At 45.9% G+C, this 20605-nt stretch overlaps 6 protein-coding genes across 6 annotated transcripts; 3 read left to right on the top strand and 3 right to left on the bottom strand.

Annotated features, from left to right (window-relative positions):
• Positions 1–2729: 2729 nt before the first annotated feature.
• PV09_08276 (OPT family small oligopeptide transporter) lies at positions 2730–5285 on the top strand (the record flags this gene model as incomplete). Its single annotated transcript, XM_016362142.1, has 5 exons — positions 2730–3160; positions 3215–4450; positions 4502–4869; positions 4916–5117; positions 5171–5285. 5 exons carry the CDS (start codon positions 2730–2732, stop codon positions 5265–5267), a joined length of 2334 nt encoding a protein of 777 aa, XP_016209959.1. The 3' UTR covers positions 5268–5285.
• Positions 5286–6095: 810 nt separating this feature from the next.
• On the bottom strand, positions 6096–8128 carry PV09_08275 (uncharacterized protein; the record flags this gene model as incomplete). The annotated part of the gene is made up of 1 exon (XM_016362141.1): positions 6096–8128. Exon 1 carries the CDS (start codon positions 7938–7940, stop codon positions 6096–6098), a length of 1845 nt encoding a protein of 614 aa, XP_016209958.1. The 5' UTR covers positions 7941–8128.
• A 2738-nt stretch (positions 8129–10866) lies between these two features.
• On the top strand, positions 10867–14877 carry PV09_08274 (uncharacterized protein). Its single transcript, XM_016362140.1, has 2 exons — positions 10867–12662; positions 12781–14877. Exons 1-2 carry the CDS (start codon positions 11738–11740, stop codon positions 14598–14600), a joined length of 2745 nt encoding a protein of 914 aa, XP_016209957.1. The 5' UTR covers positions 10867–11737; the 3' UTR covers positions 14601–14877.
• Positions 14761–17393, bottom strand: PV09_08273 (uncharacterized protein). Its single transcript, XM_016362139.1, has 3 exons — positions 17061–17393; positions 15842–17008; positions 14761–15786 (listed from the first exon to the last, which is right to left on the bottom strand). The coding sequence occupies exons 1-3, from the start codon at positions 17303–17305 to the stop codon at positions 15249–15251; spliced, it is 1950 nt and encodes a 649-aa protein (XP_016209956.1). The 5' UTR covers positions 17306–17393; the 3' UTR covers positions 14761–15248.
• Positions 17394–17509: 116 nt separating this feature from the next.
• PV09_08272 (uncharacterized protein) lies at positions 17510–18759 on the top strand. Its single transcript, XM_016362138.1, has one exon. It carries the CDS (start codon positions 17555–17557, stop codon positions 18716–18718), a length of 1164 nt encoding a protein of 387 aa, XP_016209955.1. The 5' UTR covers positions 17510–17554; the 3' UTR covers positions 18719–18759.
• Positions 18708–20193, bottom strand: PV09_08271 (uncharacterized protein). Its single transcript, XM_016362137.1, has 2 exons — positions 20148–20193; positions 18708–20068 (listed from the first exon to the last, which is right to left on the bottom strand). The coding sequence occupies exon 2, from the start codon at positions 19702–19704 to the stop codon at positions 18874–18876; it is 831 nt and encodes a 276-aa protein (XP_016209954.1). The 5' UTR covers positions 19705–20068; positions 20148–20193; the 3' UTR covers positions 18708–18873.
• Positions 20194–20605: the final 412 nt, after the last annotated feature.

The following is a 20605-nucleotide window of genomic DNA, read 5'->3' as shown; positions in this document are numbered from 1 at the left end:
TCTTTCTGGAGCCTGAATAGTGTGGCTCCAAGCGCCGACTCGCCGGTCTACCAACAATGCATAATGCTAATATTAATACTTATATGCATGATTCAAGTTTGTAATTTCGCGTTGCAATGTGTTTCTTTTGCTAAAGCATCGACTTTTTACAATAATATTAACAGCCTCTGCCTATAAGATAGCCCTATCATTACTCTGCGACGTGATCCTATCCTTGGACCACTACTCGAAAGGAAACTATAGAAAGCTGCCGAACATATTGAGGTTTTGAAATAAGGACAGTATATTCAAACCTCTAATTCAGCTAATTTTTATAGAAACACCCTCTGATAAGCTGACCAGCCTGATTACGAGCTTAGGCCGTGATGGAACTAAACAATTGAATTAAACGAAAATCTTGAGGAAAGAAATTTTTCTTAATAGTATATTTAATACAGCACTAAGGTTCTTTAAGTTAAACCCATTAGACAAGATTCTTATTTACATTCAGTACTCAGAAACTTAACTAAGAGAATATTCTCCTTCAACGTAGGCTTATCAAACCGGCATAAGGCGTGTTAGAATTGGCTAATTGCAGGATAGTGGAGCATTATGGGTTGACATTGTATTCCTCACGAATTTCCGACGTGATATTTAATTAGTGGAAAATTCCAATTAAGGTAAATGTTTCTCAGCGGTGTTATTCAGTATATTTAAGACTTAATAATATGATAATGTAATCATTTTAATCATAGAATATCTTAGAATATGCTAGAATATCCTTTATCATAATAATTATAAGGGAGCTCTGAGTGATGTTGATAATTCTTATTTAAACTCAGAATGGTATCGTATAGTATGCAGTTATACTCTGCAAGATTTATTTGGGATGAGATATGAATTATTGATTAAATTAATCCTATATTCTTCAAAGCTTGTAGCCGAAGTTAGAAGATTTTCTAGCTAGGACACTGGGAGAAATTTGCCAGGCTCGAGACTCGGCGAGGTTAAAGGTATATACACCTATTAAAATGTTGACGCTGAAGTAACATTATTTCGACAAGAGCTCACAAAATCAGTTCATGGCCACTGCGTGGTTAATATATCTGGTACAGCTAATATCAAAGCTCTGATTTCTACATTACTCTCAGAGCATGTAAATCAAGCCTGAATAATCCACCACCACCTTTGTGAAACAAAATATGGCGCAAATTTTCAGCCCTATCAGCGAATGTTGGATATATATGAAGCGCTCCCATACTACAGCATGACAGCTTCAGTGCGAGAAGAGTTTGTCGAAATCAAGACCTCGGTTGCGAGCGTTTCAAAGCTTGTCTTAACCTGTCTGTTCAGCCATCTGATGCTTCACTCCCATACCAAAGGTAAACACTTAAAGCCGTAAATTATATAAAAGTTGCATAAGTCTCAAGTATAGAGCTAATTTACTCTTGCAACACAGAACTCCTTAGCTAAGATATTCGCCACTACAATGAACGACATTCGCTCAAATAGACGGTATTATTCCAAAATTTTCACAAAAGAGAACAGGATCAAATTCTTATCACTGGATCTCTCCTTGGACACTACTGTTCTACCAAGAAGCCGAACGGATCTAGGGTTGTGTTGTCTCAACCTTGACTTATCTGTTTAATTAAGCATGATATGATATAGGTCTGTTGTTTTAGCTATGGATCATGCAGATAATCAGCTTGGAATATGTAAGGGACGCTTCAGCCAACAGCGTGTTATTCCACTCCATGTCAATCGCCATAAAAATGGCATGATGTGCCATCTCCATTATCTTTTATCGCTGAGGGATCGTTGGTTCCAGCGGCATCGTTGATGGTCGAAATCTCTGTAGCCGAGCTTAGTTTCAAAGATACTTGTGTGCTCGCATAGAATCTCGTCAGAACTGTAACTCGTAGGCCTCGGTTCGCGTTAGCGGAAAGGAAAACACCCGAATATCAGTCGCAGATGTCACAGAGAACATCACGAAAGAAACTAAATGAGGGGTCGAGCATTCTTTAAATTTCGAACTTTAAATTATGCATTCATAGGATGACCAGCCTTATCAGCATAAAGATGAACTAGAATCAAGATCGCAAACGTTTCAGATAGAGGGGTGGTTCTTCGACACCCGCCGTACGAGATTTGACACACACTAGCCTCAAGCGGATAACCTTGCAATGGAGGATTGTACTGCCAAACATCTCGCAGACTACGACGCTCCACCAAAAAAGTAGATCTTATAATTCATGTCTCCAGCAATGACGAAACAATTTCGGAACATCAACGGAGCTTGCATTACCTTGGCACATGAAGCGAAAGCTGCTTCGAGTTCAAGTTTTATCCCGCTATCAAAGCACAACTTAGCAGCTCTCAATGAATACACTCGGGAAAATTCGTCAAACCCCAAACAAGCCCAGACAAAGCTTGAATTTATTGCAACATACTGTATAGCGTGCTTCAGGCTCAGAGATAAGGACTTCTGTGGCCAATCGACGTACAATTTCTCAGGTTGCTATCATCTTTGGCGATGAAATGGCTATATTTGCCCTTGGACCCACGGTTACAGTGAAAAGTCAATCATTCAATCCATTGCTAATATGCCATAAAAACTAACATTTTTGCTTCAAATCGCTCTCGAGGCGTTGACCTCCTTAGCAATAAACGCACTGAAGCCCGGCTTCAATTTACTCTTCTCTTATTCTCAAGTCGACCCCGTCAGGCACGGGTTAATCTATTAGAAAATGGAGGGACCGAAGGAAAAGGCTGTATTTATCTCCTCTGTCGACGTCAGAGGCCCAGTTGAGGAGCTTAAAAATAGGCTGAACTCGTGGGATATGAACTTACCGCAGGACTATGACCCAGAGAAAAAGTATAGAAACTCATGGGCTGATAATGAAGATGGCTTCGATAAAGAGGAAGAAAACTCGCCATATGAAGAGGTTCGAGCAGCCGTTCCCAACTACGACGAAGACGTGCCAGCAAATACAATTCGTGCCTGGACTCTTGGATTGATAATGGCTAGTTTCGGGGCCAGCATCAATACTTTGTTTTCTTTGCGTCAACCTGCAATCGCCATAGGGACTATCGTTGCGCAACTGGTTTCATTTGCCATCGGAAAAGCTTGGGAGAGAATTCTGCCAAACAGGCAATTTACTACGATGGGAATTAAGTGGTAAAGTTATGCTCTCGGCGTTTAAATTGTGCTTGTTACGCTGACACTTCTGAGGAACTTGAATCCGGGCCCTTTTAATGTCAAAGAACACAGTGTCATTGTCGTTATGGCTGGTGTCTCCTTTGGAACGGCATACGCGACCGATATCATTCTAGCTCAGGTTGCATTCTATAAACAAAATTTCGGGATTGCTTTCCAGCTATTGCTTACTATCACAACACAATCAATAGGATATGGTATTGCAGGACTTCTTCGGAAATTTCTGGTTTATCCAGCGGCTATGATCTGGCCAACGAATTTGGCTAGTGTTACGTTGATGCATGCTATGCACGAAAAGTTCGAAGCTCCAGACCCTACAGTTTTTGGTGGATCAATGTCTCGTTATCGATGGTTCGGTGTTGTGTTTTTGGCCTCATTCATCTATTACTTCATCCCAGGCTTCCTTGCACAATTCTTGTCAATTTTTGCGTTCATGACTTGGATATATCCTCAAAATCCTGTCATCAATCAGTTGTTTGGGGGAAGTACTGGAGTTTCGCTTATTCCCATAACTTTTGACTGGACCCAGATAACAGGTTTTGTTGGCGATCCATTGATTCCACCCTGGCACGCCATAGCAAACACGCTTGTTGGCGTTGTCCTTTTTAACGTCATTGGGGCGATCGCCTTGCATTTTGGTGGGGCTTGGTACGCGCGATATCTACCAATATCGGATTCAGGTACCTACGATCATTTCGGTCTTGCATACAATACGACGAGAATTGTCACGGAAGATCTAACACTGAACGAGACTGCCTATCGCGAGTATTCTCCTCTCTTTATCTCAACCACATTTGCAATTTCGTACGGACTTTCATTCGCGACAATTGCGTCCCTGGTGGTTTATTGCTATTTACATTATCGACACGAGATTATACGCCAATTCAAAGCATCGCGTGATGAAAAACCAGACATCCACATGAAGCTAATGCTCAAATATCCCGAGGCTCCCACTTGGTGGTACGGCATAATGTTCATCGTCATGCTTGCTCTGTCTCTAGTGACAGTTTTGGCTTGGAAAACTGAATTTGCGTGGTGGGCCTTTCTCATCGCCGTCGCATTTTCAACTATCATGACGCTCCCAATTGGCATTGTACAGGCAATCACAAATCAACAGATTGGGCTTAATGTTATCACTGAGTTTTTAATGGGCTATATGCAGCCGGGGAAACCGCTTGCATTGATGATGTTCAAAACGTATGGATACATTACTGCATCGCAAGCTCTTGGGTTTATAGGTGACCTAAAATTGTAAGTTGAATATGAACTGCATCTAAATCCAGGGTTATTAATCATTTACAGTGGACATTATATGAAGATCCCACCACGGACTATGTTTACTGCCCAAGTGGTCGCAACTATTCTCTCTTGTTTCATACAAATCTTCGTACTTAACTTTGCACTTAATAACATTGAGGGGATTTGCACCACTACCCAAGCGCAACGCTTCACCTGTCCAGGTGGGAAGGTCTTTTTCAGCGCTTCAATCATTTGGGGTCTGCTCGGCCCACAGAGGATCTTCTCACCTGGCCAAGTGTACAGTGCGTTGCTGATAATGTTCCCTATTGGCGCAGCTCTGCCGTTAGTATTATGGTATGCACAGAAACGATGGCCCAGAAGCTTTTTGCAATATGCTATGGCACCTATAATACTCGGCGGAGCAGGAAGCAGTATGTATGGCCGCAAAATTTAGAAAATCTCTAACAGAATATATAGTCCCGCCTGCAACTCCATTAAATTATCTTAGCTGGGGTATCGTGGGGTTCATATTCCAAAAGGTGATCAGAAATAGACACTTCAATTGGTGGTCTAGATTAAATTATTTGACGGCTAGCGGTCTCGATACTGGACTAGCTATTAGCACTTTGGTAATCTTCTTCGTCTTCACCATGAACGATATCAGTGCTCCTAAGTGGTGGTAAGTAAATCACTGAATACATGTCCTTGTAGGTTTAGCTAAAGCTATTGAAGGGGCAATGACGTTGTGTCGACAACCATGGATCAACAACAGACGGCCATCCAAGCAACCCCGGCACCGGGCACATTTTTTGGGCCAAAAACTTGGTGATAGACATGGTTCAGTACCCGGCTTTGACATCGTAAGAAGGAAATTATTTCATATATCTTATTTTTTTGTAAGACCAGTCTCCCGAGAAATCAAATATTACGATGTTATCTTCCGAACGTCTGACTTCGTTTGCTTGGCTTGAACATTACCTAAATATACGAATGTCGCAAATTCTATCTGATCAGCTAATTGATTCAATCGCTGTTTGAGAGTATTCCGCCTCAAATACCCGTCATGACTTTTTTTTTCTCTCCAGATCAAACAAGGACTGATCCAGAAACCCATGCGCATCTTATCTTTCCGTGGATAATGCCATCCAAATGCGTATTCATTTATCTGGTACAAGATGAGACGTCAGGGTTGATTGTCAACGCTGAATCTGCAATTAGCAACGGATGAGTGGTTTACCGTCGCAGATCCAAAGGCAGATAATCTGAATCTGCAATCCTAGCGAAATGCAAATACGCTTCCCTACAAAAGCGGAATATCAGAGCGATTGATACGAGTTGTGATTGCACATCCAATTTCCATCTTCAGACCTGTTTCAGGGGGTAATGGCATCCTCGCCGATCCATTATGGCAAACATGGCTCTGAATCGTCCACATCTGGAATTGTCTTGCAGTATCGTTGATACAAGTTGTGGAGTTGAACGTAAGGTGGGATGGCAGAGAAATTGTTCACTTAGGAAAATGATTAATGTGATCTTTGATACTCTACGTCGAGATGTCTTTATATCAAAGAGCGAAGCATTCTCGCTCGCGTGAATCGTATGCTTTCTCTATGATGCCTCTTATGCTTGCTTGGTGCACTTCCAAATCATCATGGTCTCACACGACTAGCTCTTTCTCTGCTTTGCTTACCACTCTTTCCAATTCGGCTTCAATTTCATGAACAGGTACCTTTTCTGAGATGGCTGTCCCTGCTCTTGACCTATCTCTTGCAATCCTCTCCTCGTTCTTTCGCTTTTTGGCGTCTAAGCGATCCATGTCTTCTTGCATCTGCCTAATCAAAGTGCTCTTCATCCTAATCTTATGACCATAACGATAAAATACAAATGGAATAGGTACGCACAAGAACTCGAGACACGACAACAATGTTCCCGCGTAATGAGGCCCGAGACTTCTATACAGCGAAGGTCCTGCAAGGGGCAAGGTACCGCCCACTAGTGATCTGAAAACAGAGTTCCCAGCCAACGCTGAAGCCGCATAGATACCGTAAGAGTGCACGAGGTAGTTCGAGGCATAGATAAAAACACTTGTGTTTCCAAATCCGAATGGTATGCCGGCCAAAATTGGCACGATCCAGTGTACATTTGGTGTACACGTCCATGCAAAGATCATTTCGCCAATTGGCACAGTAATTGCGCCAATGCAGACAATACTAACCATTGACTCGGGAGGAGGTCTTCCAGTCGCTGGGTCAGGCTTGTGTGAGTTTATCATTTTCCGAATTGCAGGCTCGGATGCAATGCAAATCAAGGATCCAATACCAATTCCCATATATGCGAGTCCTGTAATGCCTGGAGACCAGCCGCGCAAGTCCGAGAAAACGATCGGGTAGGCGACGAAGCAGAGATACAGGATTGCGTATAGCAGCGCTATATATATATCCCAAAAAATGCAGATAGGCTCCTTAATGGTCATTATGAACGGTCGACTCAAGTTCAAACGCAAAAGTGGCCAGAAGTCTTTTTTGTCGTCGTAACGACACCACCATCGTCCATCATCTGTTTCCTTTTTCCTGACCATCACCTTTTTCCGTAAGATGGCCGGCGCGTACGTCTCCTTGATGCAAAGCAACATAGCAAAACCAACGCCGCTTAAAATGCAAATGATCCAATTAGTCCATCTCCAGCCGAGATTTTCAAAGACAAATCCTCCGACCAGTGGTCCTACCACTGGCCCGTTCATGGGACCGATGCTCCAGAGAGAAAAGGCAAGTGCCCTATACTCTTCGGTTACAATATCGTTGACCGTGCCTGGAGAATTGGAAATCAAGGCGCTCCCAGCAATTGCACCAAAAAACCGCGTGATCAAGATCGCTTCTAGATTGGGTGCCAATGCACAGGGGATTGTAAGCAGACAGAACATTGCCATAGCAACGAGATAGATTGGTCTACGTCCATACATCTCACTTAAAGGAGCCAATACAACGCTTCCAAGCGCAAGACCGATCATATACGTTGTTATGCCCAAAACCGGTATCGTTTCGTTGTCAATGTTGAAACTAGACATGATTCCTGGAATGGCCGACGTGTACGATGTTGAATACATGACCACAGTCAGTGTGCTATATGAGATCATGAAAATGATGATGCATCGATACCACATGGGCCAATTGCGTGGATTGTCCGGGTCATCGTCAAGAAAGTCGATCTCGAAGTTTGGATCAGTCGTGGTCACGACGGACAGTCCAGTTGTGTACTTTGTGAGAGTGTTTGCTCTATTCGATTCGACTACATGCAGCGCATTTTTGTTAGAAAGTTCATGGCCCTCCTGCGTCGATAGTCGCTCATTATCTAGTGAATCTGTGGTGCCTGATTCATAGTCCTCAGAAGTTTGCGATGGCTTCCGTTCCCGCTCCGCAATCGGTATTACCGACTTTGACGTCGTCGTCGATTCTGTGCTTTGTACAACTTGCTCGTCGTTGAACAGTGTTTTAATTGGAGACATGACGGAGATGACGGGTAAGCAATGTTTCCTTCCGCAAACGATCTCCACGCCGCTGGCCAGGACTCTAAGGGAAATTTATCCTACGAGTAAGTGGCAAGGCAAAGTCAATAGTGAAAAGACCAGTCGTTACGCATGAAAACCCTGAACTCAAATGATAAAAGGAGCAGCGAACAGGACGCAAAAATGGCGAAAAAAAAAGGAAGAGAAGCTGATGAAGATGGTGATTCAACGAGACGGTGGGATCAATTTCGACATCACAAGCGGGGCGTCTATGGATCGAACGGCACCGACGCGTCCAGGGGAGCAGCTGCGGTCATAAACCGCTCTGTTGAAAGGGCGAATAGTTCACCTGTTTCCTTGTTCGCGCTGATCGAATCGAGTGTCTAGGTTAGCTTGGGACAGCTGCTGTGATGTGAGCTGCCAAAGCGCATTCAACAGCAACGACATATTACATCAACTAGATCTCGCCCAAGCACGTATCGGCATACAATCAGCATGAAGCAGGCGAAACAAAATGATCTGAAAGCAGAGGGCGAACATCTCAGAGGTCATGACCCAACCAATCAGAGGAGGATCTGGGGCCTGAGGGTTGCGGAAAATCGGCAATCAGCGTTCTCAAGGTTTTGGCCTGCGAACGCGGGAAGATTTCCGCATGCAGAGATCTCTTATCTTCGACCGCATGCCGTCGAAGCAAAACCTCCATCATTCGGTCCATGCTGTGCCTAGATAAGCCCGCGGCCGCAATTGATGGCCTCGCTAGCTCCCAAGACGAAGTTTCCTTAAGCGGTGACACGTCAATTCACGTGATACACGTAATACCTTTATCACCCACACACGTTCTACCTGGCGTGGACGACGTTTTTTGAAGGCTTTGGAGAACATTTTGGATGATTGGGTCTAAATTATTGAATTGCTGATCAGCAAGCACGCAAGGTGCCAGGCTTGAACCTTGTTGACGCAAAATGTTGACACGCCGACTAGTGTACTAAATCTTCAATCCGTTTCGCCATAGCCTTTTTTGCTCGGTTCTCATTGTTCCTTATAACTGCCGCTGTTTCCTCTTAGCATACAGCTGTGGACACCCAGCAATGTGGCAGCCATAAGAGCGTCACGTCTTCACGGATCAAGTGCGGGTGAGTAGCCACACTCAGGACGGATAAGATTTCAAGCAAATGGTATTTCGGAACACATTTTAAGTCGACACGCCTGTATCCATTGTGTAAGTAAAATGTTACATTCGTTGCAGAGGAAAGAGACAGATCTCGTGCATCTCTGCACTACACGGAAGCTTAATGAAAGCCGGAGCCCTCTGAAGGTTGTGTCAGAGTCGAAAATAGAATACATTTGGTAGTGGATCGAGTTCGAATTGACTTCACTGAACTCGAAATACTAACTCTGGTTGCGTGGGAGACGGGAGAGTGAAATCAGTCGTCTCTTTGGAACTGGATAGAAGATACGAATATGTTGTGCTTTCGAATGGTGCCCGAATACAACAGTCGCGAATGGCTTCTTTCGCTGTACCTTTAACTAACACTTGACTCTTCAGAAGCGAACGAGAAAATCATGTCTCGAAAAACAAGTAAAGTGGCATGGTACGTCTTCATACGACCTGCCATGAAAAGATTCTTATTTGATTGAAACATTTCCTGCGTGGAGACCGGGTCTTTTAATGTTTCCACATGGACAAGACACGGCGTAGGGACGAGGTGAACATGTTGTCGGAACGACCTCGTCATGACAATCAAAGCAATATAACGATGTCACAGGCAATACGACTATTCTCTTAGATGGAGAGAAGAGGACGGGCGCAATTCGTCTTCTCCAAGTACAAGGGCTTGCTTCGGAGAGGTGCATACGTCGGCTCGTCGAGATTTACGCCACCGGCGCTCCGCTCCGCCCTCTTTCTATGCGAGTCTTTGCGAACGTGGAGGCCTGAATCTCGGTCTTGAGAGGTATGCACAGTATTTCTTGAAAGTAACGGGCCGCTACGTATCGCGCGTTTACGTGATCTACATTCCCGCTAGCTATTCATGCTGGGTCCTGTGTATCTTGTAAGCTAGGATGGGAAGTCTCGAGACTGCAAAATACGCTTAGTGTCGATACGGAGCTAAGCTGTCAGACACATTGACACTGGACACGGTGCAGTATCTGTTGACAGAAGTTTACTCCGGATTGGACTCGCAAGCAGGGAAGCCTTGCTCTTCAGTGCTTTTTGCTTTTGCGGAGCTGGTCTTGAGTGCTGCCGAACGTGGATGCTCCTTGAAAGGCCTTCGCCGTTCCGCAGCGGTTTCGCGGTGGGAAACCGAGACAGTTCTGACAGCACGACCTGGCCGCACCGCGCATCTCCATCGTCTGCGCGCCCGCGTAGGGAGCCTGCGGCGCTGTCCTGCCCACGCGAACGGCCACATTCTGCTGCGGACAGTGGATTCTTGGAAATTATCGCCGTGGACCAATGAGCCACCGATGGCAGCAGCGGCAGGGCTGCACTCTAGAGCCACAGCAATTTTGCAGCACGCGGATGCCACTAATTTGCGGCGTGCATTGGTACTCGGCGCGGACTGCACCTAGGCCGCCCCTCGCTCTCTAGCGCCAGCATCCCTCTTGACGCCGCCGGACAACAAAGCGAGCGTCTAGAACCGGACTTCAGGCGACTGGCGGGCGAAGCGCTCAGATCGGGGGGCAGGCCAAGTCAGAGTCTTTGCAACGGCATGTCTTGCACGTTCAGACTTTGATACACGGTCCTCCAACCTCAGGCCGGTTGCAAACCCCAGAATCTGTTTCGTGCGTTTCTCCGAGCGTGCGCCTGCATCGATTGGCTGCGCGCCCCGCGAATCAAAGATTCCGATTTATCTTCCGCAAATCCATGCACGATTCGTGCGGAGAAATTTTGTGTCCACTTCGATCAGGCCCCTCCTCCAACGCCGGCCGTTCTTCTGCTGAGTCTTCGCTTGCCAACACCAAGTCGTCAAAGCGTTTGCCACGAAACTGTCGTGGAAGTGGATCACCAGCAACGCGCTGTGCGCGATATGTCTTCTTTCCAGAACATCTCCGCTCCGTTCAGCTTACCAGGCGTAGAAACCGTATCCACAATAATAGAGTTTTCAGGGGTCGCAAACATGCAGGCATCAGATTCATCCGCTGTTGTCCCGTTTCTAAACCTGAGCGAGCGAAGCTAACACGCGGAGCTAGTGACGAAGCGAGTCGGCGTCGATGGCGCGCGTTCCACGTTGCCTGGATCACTCGTTCGCAGCCAGCTTGCGCAACCTTGCCATCAAGACCGCTTTTCGAATCGTAAAGAACATGTGTCAAGTCGCCGACAAAACGCTCATCAGACAACAAGGTAGCGCCTTCAACAGCGCCGAAGATGTTGAAATGAAAGCTTCCACTTCCTCGAACACGGGAGTTCCAGAACTTGGTGCTAAATCACTTTGGTACCCCAATCTCGCAACATTGGATGTGCGCCACCATTAGAAGTTTCCGACCCCAGGCTGGACGCCAGAGCACGGATGTTGCTAGCATCAAAAGAAGCCGGTTTGATGTCATGCATGCGATCAATTGGCCGGAACACCGAGTCCCGCAGCTTGACCATGACTAGACTTTGCGCAGGAGCGTGCCACTGTTGCTGCATGCAGAATAGTCGCCGGACCTTCACGCTGTATCTTGGCACGTACGAGGATCTTTCTTTTGCTCCAAAAGCGCAACTGTATCCTCTGTCAGAGGTGCGCAAAGTTTTGCTCCGTCTCAAAGCACCATTTCTTGAGAACCAGGACGACAAGTCTTGAACCTATTTCTTCATCATGGTCAAGCACAAAGAAACTCTACTGGAGCTCTGCACGAAGGCCACAACTCAGGGAAATAGCATCTCTGTCAGAATGCTGGAGTACCTGAGTACGGTCAAGAGTCTACCCTTGGGCTTCAAAGAACTGGCTGCCGATTTCCTCGACCTATCGCGAATCTTATGGAGTATTGAGGCCGGTTTGTCAGAAGCTGCACAAAAGAAGCAACGGTTCCCAAACGACATGGTCTCGGAGCTGGAGGCGAAATTCCGGAAGACAATTGACGATTTCAGCGTCCTAAATCAAATGATTCTCAAGTTTTTGGAGTATGAGAACAAAGGCGCACTGGGTAAATTCCAAAAGGGATGGCGCCTCATGTTTTCCGGAACCGATATCGACAAGGTCAGACAAAGCCTCCTCAAGGACAAGGAAGCATTGAGGATGAGTTCGTTGGTGTTTAAGTGGTCTTTGGGAGATGCAAAGGTCGAATCCAACATCGGCATTGGATATACTGGACTTCTTGCAGCGATGGAGCGCATGAATGTAAACCAGCCTACGACCGTCATTCCGCCGCTCTCTGTTCCCTCCTCTGGCGAGACCTTGATAGATGGGCCACCGCAGCTTCCACTCCCAGCTCTGCCGAGTACAGAGAGAGCAATGTCTGAAAAGAGCCAACCAATCGTGACTCATCTGCCCAGATACGACAGTTTGAACAATTCATCTGAAGAACGACGCACGCCATCATCTCTAGAGGAGCGCCGCGGCAGATACGACCCGCCAGATCTCCACGCATCATATTCAGAAGACAGACGAGGCAACCTTAATCGCCATCCGACCATTTCTTCCGGTGGTACTGCAAGTGGTCGCTCGAATGGTCTTAGGCACGAATCATTTGCTACTGAGTCAACAATGATGCTAGATAGTTATCTTAGGGATTCCACGCGTGGTGAGTTGATCATATTCAACATGCCCAATGTAATGCATGGTGGCCAATTACCACACCAGCCTGTTTTGACGTGACCTTTGAAATAATCTTCTATGAAATCAAGCTAACAGGGCCATAGACACAACGATCCTGCCGAGCCATAGTGAGCCTAAGTACCCAACGAAGTTCATTCGTGTCAAGGCAGATCCATCAACTGTCCCGCACTGGACACCCCGTCCTAGTGGATCACCCTCACCCAACTCCAGAGTGGCTCTACTGCATGCTATTCAAAACAAAGACTGCAGCGCTGTAGAGAGGTTATTGGATGATGGTGCCGACATATCCGATCCAAATCTTCTGATTCGCGCCTGTCTTAACGGAGATGAGGAAATCGTCAGAGTTCTGCTCCTCTTCGGCGCTGATACAAACGCTGCAGACGGCAATGGGTATACGCCACTCTACGCAGCCGTTAAAGCATCCCTCGTTGAAGCCGTAGAGATGCTTATGAAATACGGCGCCAATCCAAATCTTTCCGCAGGTCCTGAAGAAGTGACACCACTTGTGGTCGCGAGCAACGAGCGCAATTTCGAGATCGTCCATCTGCTGTTGATGTATGGCGCAGATCCAGCCATGATCATGGGATGCGGAAATACTCCGCTCATTGCTTCAATCAACAAGACCGTGCCGCCGAGAATCATCGAGCTCATGCTAGACTATGAGACTGATCCAAATGCGAAAAACAGAGAGGGCACTACTCCTTTATTCGTAGCTATTCAAACTGTACGACTGGACCTGATGGCTCTACTGTTGGACCACGGCGCAAATCCAAATTTGCCGGGCCCAAAACATCCTCTTTGGCCATCAACTTATCATGCGGAGGCCTTACAGCTCATGCTGAACCGTGGAGCTGACACCAATAAGAGCCCGGGCATTATGGAACTTGCGTCTAGCCTGAAAAATATCGATTCAATATCCATACTCTTAGATCACGGCGTCTCACCAAATATCAAAAAGGACGGCATTTATACACCCCTGTGCTCGGCAATCCGTGATAACAGTGTCGAAATTGTCGATCTTCTCCTTGCCAACGGCGCCGACCCAAATCTCCCAGCTTCAGAATACCCCCATTTCAAGTGCATCACTCACGACAGGGTTCATATCCTTCCTAAGCTTCTCGCTGCAGGCACAAACCTCAATGAGCCTGCAGGTATCTTGGAGACGGCCGTTGCGCATAACCACACTGAAGGACTAAAATGGCTTCTCGCTCAAGGCGTGGATCCAAATGCACGGAATGAGGATGGCCGAACGGCCCTTACAACAGCGATTCGAGATAATCGAGTGGAGTTGGTTGACCTCCTCCTTGCCAATGGGGCCGACCCAAATGTGCGAGGAGAAGACTGGCCATTAATCATGGCCGTCAAACGACCGCCAGTGCTTAAGAAACTCTTAAAGGTGGTACAGAAACCTTCTTCTGTTCGCGGCGTCATCGAACAAGCCGTCTTGGCAAACCAGCTTGAGAGCATCAAGATGTTGCTCAAAGCTGGTGTCAGTGTAGAAGACAAGACAGGTGGTGTATTTTCCCCGCTCACGACGGCGCTTCGCGAGCAGAATAAGGAGATTGTTCGTTTTCTGCTTTACGAAGCCAATGCCAATCCAAACGCGCCTGGCGAACATCTACCCCTTATCAAGGCTATTCGTCGCTGTCCCCACAACGACACAGAGTGCATCGAGATGCTTCTCGATCGAGGTGCCGATATCAATAAAATGTACCGTGGTTGGAATCCGGTCCTGCAAGCTGTCGAAACTGGAAACCTAAAAATCCTCAAGGTGCTGTTGGAGCGTGGCAATCCACTCGACCTTGAAGTTACAGATGACGATGGGAAAACTGTGCGCGAGGCTGTGATTGAGAGAGGTTGGGCGGAAGCAATTCCCTTACTCTTCCCAAAACCCGCGTCTTAATTTCATAGGGTCTGAGCAAGGTACTGACAATTTTGGAGTTCCGTTGGTTGAAAACTTAATATCCCTTATTTTGTCATGTTTGTATTACTTGCCAAAGATCCATGGGCGTTGCAGGTCTCATATAATGCTGTCAGCCACGGCTAATACTAATTTTTTATGTCGTAAGCTTCTAAAAACTATTCGGAAACAATGTCGTCAATATTCACTTCTTAATTATATATGCCCCTCATTCAAGTATTATAGCCATTACAAACCCATATCAATAATTAAATCATTCGAGCCAAATGTGTGCTTAAGTCTCCTAATGAAAATGCAAATTCTTAAGCGGCAATCACATAATGATTCTGTTTTGTTCATCCAAAAATAACCACCGAACTAAATCTGGCCTAGGTGGAGGATTCAACTGTCACTGAACAATCCTTAGCAAATCATACACTGATACTTATGCTATCAGCAGTTAAAAGCACTGCCACGGGGGTACTCCATGCATGCATGCGAATCCTGACCTTCAAGACAAAATTAGTGCTGAATACAATTAAGACCAAGAGCGTTCAAAAGTCTACGTTTGCATGTGAGTCGTTGAGTGTCCTCCGAAACCAATCCATGTTGACATTTGAATACTAATATAATCGCAGCAAATAATATGATTCAACGACGGCCGAAACCAAACCAACCCTTTGAAGAAGGTTTCTCTTCTTTCTTGGCCTCATCAATGTCTTCCTTCGTAATCGCAGTAGCCGCAGGTGCTTTTCCAGGATATTCTACGTAATTCCACGCCGTGTCAAAGAAAAGCGGTTTAAGAGGAATCGGCTTCAATTTTGGCGGCCATTCCACCAGCTTAACTAAACCGACATCACCCTTTCCGGTGTAGTCATCCGGAGACTCCATTCGCGGTTCTGCAGAGACCACTATATTGCGGGCAGCCATTGGCGAATTGTTGAGGTGATCCTGCAATTCTACTAGGGCACGTGTTTGGAGATGGTAAGACTTGATGAGGTTATGTAATTTGGTAAGACGAGATTTAGAAATTTCGAGTCGAAGTGGGGATGCTTCATCCGAAGGTGCAAGCCCCAGTAGAGACTCCTTGGCTTGAGATGAGAATTGCTCAGCGCGAATTATGAGAGCAAGTGCATGCTTGTGTGCCGGTGGTGAAACCAGGGTATGCGAGAAAGACAAGTTAAGACACCTAGTTTGGTCAGTCTTGAATGCTCACTGTCGATCGCCGAACAACTCTGACTTACTTAAGAGCTTGAAAATAAGCTTTTTTACCCTCCAATTCCCCGACAAAAGCAGGATCCCCCATCGCACCGGGAACATCCTTCACACTGTCGAGGCTTTGCAAAATTGCGTTGTAAAGCACAATTCGTTCTCTTAGTCGGACAAGCTTACGTCCTTTTCCCTCAGATTTCTCAGCCCATATTTTGCCATCCTTTCTTAGCCTATTTTGCCTCTTTATTGGTGTGTTGCTCAACTTCATGCCATCGTCGGACCCAATCAATTCCCGGTTTCGACCTACTCTCCAGCCGATAAGCTCATAATTTACTGCCAAATTTATGATCCGCAATTCCTGCATTCTTGGATCCGATTCCGAAACTCTCTCTTTCTCATGGTCGTCGATCGCATGGCGGGTCGCATCCACTGCATCCTGAGCTGCGATCAAAACTGGATCATATATTGTGTATTTATCCTTGACATCATCGCTTCTGAGTATTGCTTGTAGGCGACCTGTTTCTATTTTGACAGCAGCGAGTGCTTGGCCGATGGATGTGTCCACTATATTTGCTGTTCTTGAGCGCCACTTAATTCTGTTTGGGACTTCAGCACCGCCATCAATTTCTGCCGCTTTTTGATCACTAAATGCAGTTGGATCAAGTTTCTGCAATATCTGCATGAGTTCCTTCTCGTCCTTTGGGAAGTATTTACGAGAAACAGTGACTGGAGTTACAGTTCGAGGAATATGAGACTGGTACGCAGCAAACCGGATGCTTGGGTCAATAGTTGATGCCACGTACTCCTTAAGAACATCTTCTTTGGTTGATTTAAACAAAGCAACATATATGACCCTCGACGCTGAGAAACTTTCCAAGCACGATGCCCACTTTTCCCGTTGCACCTCAATGTCGCTTGATCTGCTGTCCGCACCATGTTTCTCTAGGTCTTTTGCTCCGGCAAAAGCGTATGCATACGCTTTGGCCTCTAGGATATCAGTCTCTGTGGCCGTGGAGAGCTCCTGAATGGATAGAAGAGCCGCAAGCTGGCGGGCATGATTTGCGGCTTTGTTAATCCGACTTGCAATGTGCAGACGAGTCGCAGAAGAGAGTCCCGTGCCATCTTCCGTTCCCCCACTCTTCATTGACATTGCGTGTGCATATGCTCGCTCGGCTGAAAGGAGAAGAAGGTACACAAATCTTACATGGGAATTAGCATACCGTCTCGCCAAACCGTCCGTGAAATACATACTCATGGTTGCGGCCAATGTCCTCTGCAGTCACAGCAGGCTTTTTCGTGTACTTTCCATTCTTTGGGGTGGCTCTTCCTAGCTTCTTACGCAAGGAGGCGAGCTGCTTGGTCAATTGATGCTGGTAAGTCTTGTAATCGCCAATAAGTAGCGCATTTTCCCTGTGAGACACGACGAATTTGGTAATGTTCATTCTTGACTCAAAAGTTTCTTTAGTGTCTCTGGCAGATTTTAGACTACGCAACATCAGACCTGACTTCTGAACGTGCGGGTCATGTAACAATCAAAAAAGTATCCTATACTCAAACAGAATTTAAACTGCCAGACAGATGTTGGTGGGGTTATTGATTGTGGAAGCCATCGACCAATCAGATAATCAGGGTAAGCTGCTCCATGACACGTGATAGTGCTTCGTCAACATCATCACAACAGTTGCCTCGATATGTATATTAGAATTCATGCTTTACCTGGCGGTATTTACGATATTTCATCTAACATGACAAATCAAGACAAAGCATTCCCGTGGGCGCTTGGAGTATTCGACGCACACTGTCATCCGACAGACACCATGTCGAACATTTCATGCATTACCTCAATGAAGACAAGAGTACTCACTGTCATGGCTACAAGAGCTGAGGACCAGAGCTTGGTCTCTTCTGTGGCAGACATATTTGGATTGAAAGTCAGTCAAAGCCCATTGCAAGATCAGTGGATCGAGGCACCGAAGGTCATTCCATCGTTTGGTTGGCATCCCTGGTTTTCATACCAACTGTTTGACGAACTCGAATATGACGGTGCGAATGCTCTAAACGACGAACAGCGTATACTTCATTTCCAGAGAATCTTGGTTCCCAGTAGCGAAGACACAGAGTTTTTGCTCAATTTACCAAATCCACGGCCGTTGAGTCGTTTCCTGGAAGAGACCAGAAAGCTTCTTGCAAGATACCCTCTTGCTTTGATCGGCGAAGTGGGTCTCGATAAGTCCTTCCGAATTCCAGTGTTTCGTTCAACTGGCCTTGAAAGCACCAAAGATAGTTCCTTTACGGTTGACGGGCATCCACGTCGACAATGGTCGCCTTATCGTGTTTCTATGGCCCACCAACGGAAATTGCTAAAGGCACAACTTCAAATTGCCGGTGAAATGCGACGGGCAGCTTCCATACATGGTTCGCAATGCCATGGGATGCTCTTCGAGACTCTTTGCGAGATGTGGGAGGGTTATGAGCGGGAAGTTCTAAGCAGTCGCGATCGCAAAAAGCTCAAATCCGCAGCACAGCACAATGCTGACGCTCACGGACCCATAGACGATGAGACCAAACCATATCCACCACGTATATGTCTACATTCATTTTCCGGTCCAGTAGATCAAGTAAAGCAGTATTTAAATGTATCAGTTCCTGTGGAGATATTTTTCTCCTTCTCTGAGGTGATAAACTTTAGCAAAGGGAACTCTAAAGCCGCAGAGGTCATCAAGATGTTGCCTGATGATAAAATCCTTGTGGAAAGCGATTTGCACATGGCCGGCACCAACATGGACGAGTGCCTCGAGGCAATAGTGCGCAGAATATGCGAAATCAAAGGCTGGGAACTTAAATACGGTGTTCAAAGATTAGGAAGAAATTGGAAAAAATTCATATTTGGAAGTGAGATTTTGGAATAGTTAATTTCATTTTGCAGAACCTTTCGTACCAAGAAATCGCGACCTATGATCATCTACCAGGCGAAGGAAGCATCTTGTGCATCATCATCGACCTCTAGCCAGAAACGATACGTACACGGCCCTTGTTTAAACAAACCCATTTCACGGCAGAGACGCTATGCATCTTCCAACCCCATGTCAAAGAGAAGAAATTCGGCAGGCTTCTCTCCAGTACTTTCGATAGTGATCTGACCAGGCCCCCTCACTTCTTCCACAAATGCACCATCACCCTCCCCCAACTGAACGTCCCCTACTCGGATTCTCGCACCACCCGACTCTGGCTGCGTCCGCCCGCCCATAACAACATGCAAGAAGATCTTCCGTTCACCTCTGGTAACCACTTCATGCGAGACACTTTTGCCTGGATTCAATATGGACGCGGACATACTCAAATCTGCATGCGCTGGAATTGGATCGTTCTCCAAATTGCCTCCAGAATGTCGCTCCTTAGACTCAATGATGCGAACGAGTTTGTCTTGCTTTATTTCGTCCGTGTACTTGCGCGTGATGTACGATGGTTCCAAGCCACGAACGTTAGGCTTCGCCCAGATTTGCAGGAAGTGGTTATCTTCTTCTTTGTTCCTGTTGTACTCGGAATGTCTAATGCCAGTACCCGCACTGGTGAACTGTACCTCTCCGCGGCGGAGTATCTCAACATTGCCCATGGAATCCTTGTGCTCCAACTCTCCGCTTACAATATACGACCAAATCAAAAACTCGGCATGGCTATGCGTACCGAAACCTGTCCCCCTCTCTACGCGGTCTTCATTGATGACGCGCAAAGGTCCGAATGATTCGTACCTAGGGTCGTAGTACGAGGCAAAAGAAAACGTGTGGAAGGTGTACAACCAACCGTGATCAGCATGTCCACGTGCGGACCAACGGCGTGGTGTAACCTTGAATTTTGTTAAGATTGGGTTGGATATTTTCGAAATTGTCGATGACATTGCATGGGAGACGTGATGCAATGACTTTGGAAGTGACTCGAGTTAAGATTCGCCAGTATGAAAGCTAGGCCTTTAATCAGTATTGCCAAACTTATGAAAGATGTTATCCGATTATCGCTGGTTATATGTTTGACATGGAAACATGATGAAGGATAGAGCTGATGAATTATATACGAGTGTGGGTGTACAGAAATGTAAGCATCGAGAATCTTAGCGTTTGGAGATATTCTGCAGTAATATTTTGTCATCCCTTAGCAAGCTCGACCACAGCGGCAGATCGTGTATATGCATAGGTCCATCTCAGCTTTTGTAATGCTGATCAATCAATGAGTCCGATGTTGCATATATGAGTCCGGATTAAAATCTTCTCGGCCTATTTGTTAACATTCTCCATCTGTAAGGGGATGAAGTAAAGTATAATACTAAGAAAGGGAACAATGTACTTAGATTACAGGTAAAGCTGACTATTAAGGAATCAAACTAAGCTTGGGAAAATATTTAGAATATATACTAAAATATCTTAGCATATATAACTTACAAGTCTATTATTGTGTTACGAGGTAACACGTGAGCAGCCTTAAAGTACCGCTGATTGGTGGGAGCGATCATTCTGCTTAATAATAAGCAGAATAAGCGCATTAGCTAATAATTATTGATCAAGGTATCTGTTACGAAGTAACACGTGAGTAGATTCAGGAGAACGCTGATTGGTAGGAGCGATCATTTCGCTCAATAATGATCAAAATGATCGCTAGGAGTAAGGCAATAAGGATATCAAGAATAAGGTCTATATAAACGCCCTGTCCCTACAGATATTTCAGTCTCTGTAATTCAACTGTCTAGCGTAGCTAGTAGTTAGTTTGAATACATTCTCATACTTCAGAAGCTCATACCACTCTAA

The sequence above is a fragment of the Verruconis gallopava genome (assembly GCF_000836295.1).
Source record: "Verruconis gallopava strain CBS 43764 unplaced genomic scaffold supercont1.39, whole genome shotgun sequence".
Lineage (NCBI taxonomy): Eukaryota > Fungi > Ascomycota > Dothideomycetes > Venturiales > Sympoventuriaceae > Verruconis > Verruconis gallopava.
The sequence above is the reverse complement of the archived record's forward strand: the minus strand, read 5'-3'. Positions and strand labels throughout refer to the sequence as shown.

What these genes read in the sequence shown, in the direction of transcription:
- PV09_08271 (XM_016362137.1), bottom strand. Translation starts at nt 19,704, where the DNA reads ATGTCATCGACAATTTCGAAAATATCCAACCCAATCTTAACAAAATTC.
- PV09_08273 (XM_016362139.1), bottom strand. Translation starts at nt 17,305, where the DNA reads ATGTTGCGTAGTCTAAAATCTGCCAGAGACACTAAAGAAACTTTTGAG. An exon ending in GACATTGGCCGCAACCATGA is followed by an intron (nt 17,009 to 17,060) that starts GTATGTATTTCA and finishes TTCCCATGTAAG; the next exon opens with ATTTGTGTACCTTCTTCTCC. An exon ending in GCTTATTTTCAAGCTCTTAA is followed by an intron (nt 15,787 to 15,841) that starts GTAAGTCAGAGT and finishes TGACCAAACTAG; the next exon opens with GTGTCTTAACTTGTCTTTCT.
- PV09_08272 (XM_016362138.1), top strand. Translation starts at nt 17,555, where the DNA reads ATGACAAATCAAGACAAAGCATTCCCGTGGGCGCTTGGAGTATTCGAC.
- PV09_08274 (XM_016362140.1), top strand. Translation starts at nt 11,738, where the DNA reads ATGGTCAAGCACAAAGAAACTCTACTGGAGCTCTGCACGAAGGCCACA. An exon ending in TCTTAGGGATTCCACGCGTG is followed by an intron (nt 12,663 to 12,780) that starts GTGAGTTGATCA and finishes ACAGGGCCATAG; the next exon opens with ACACAACGATCCTGCCGAGC.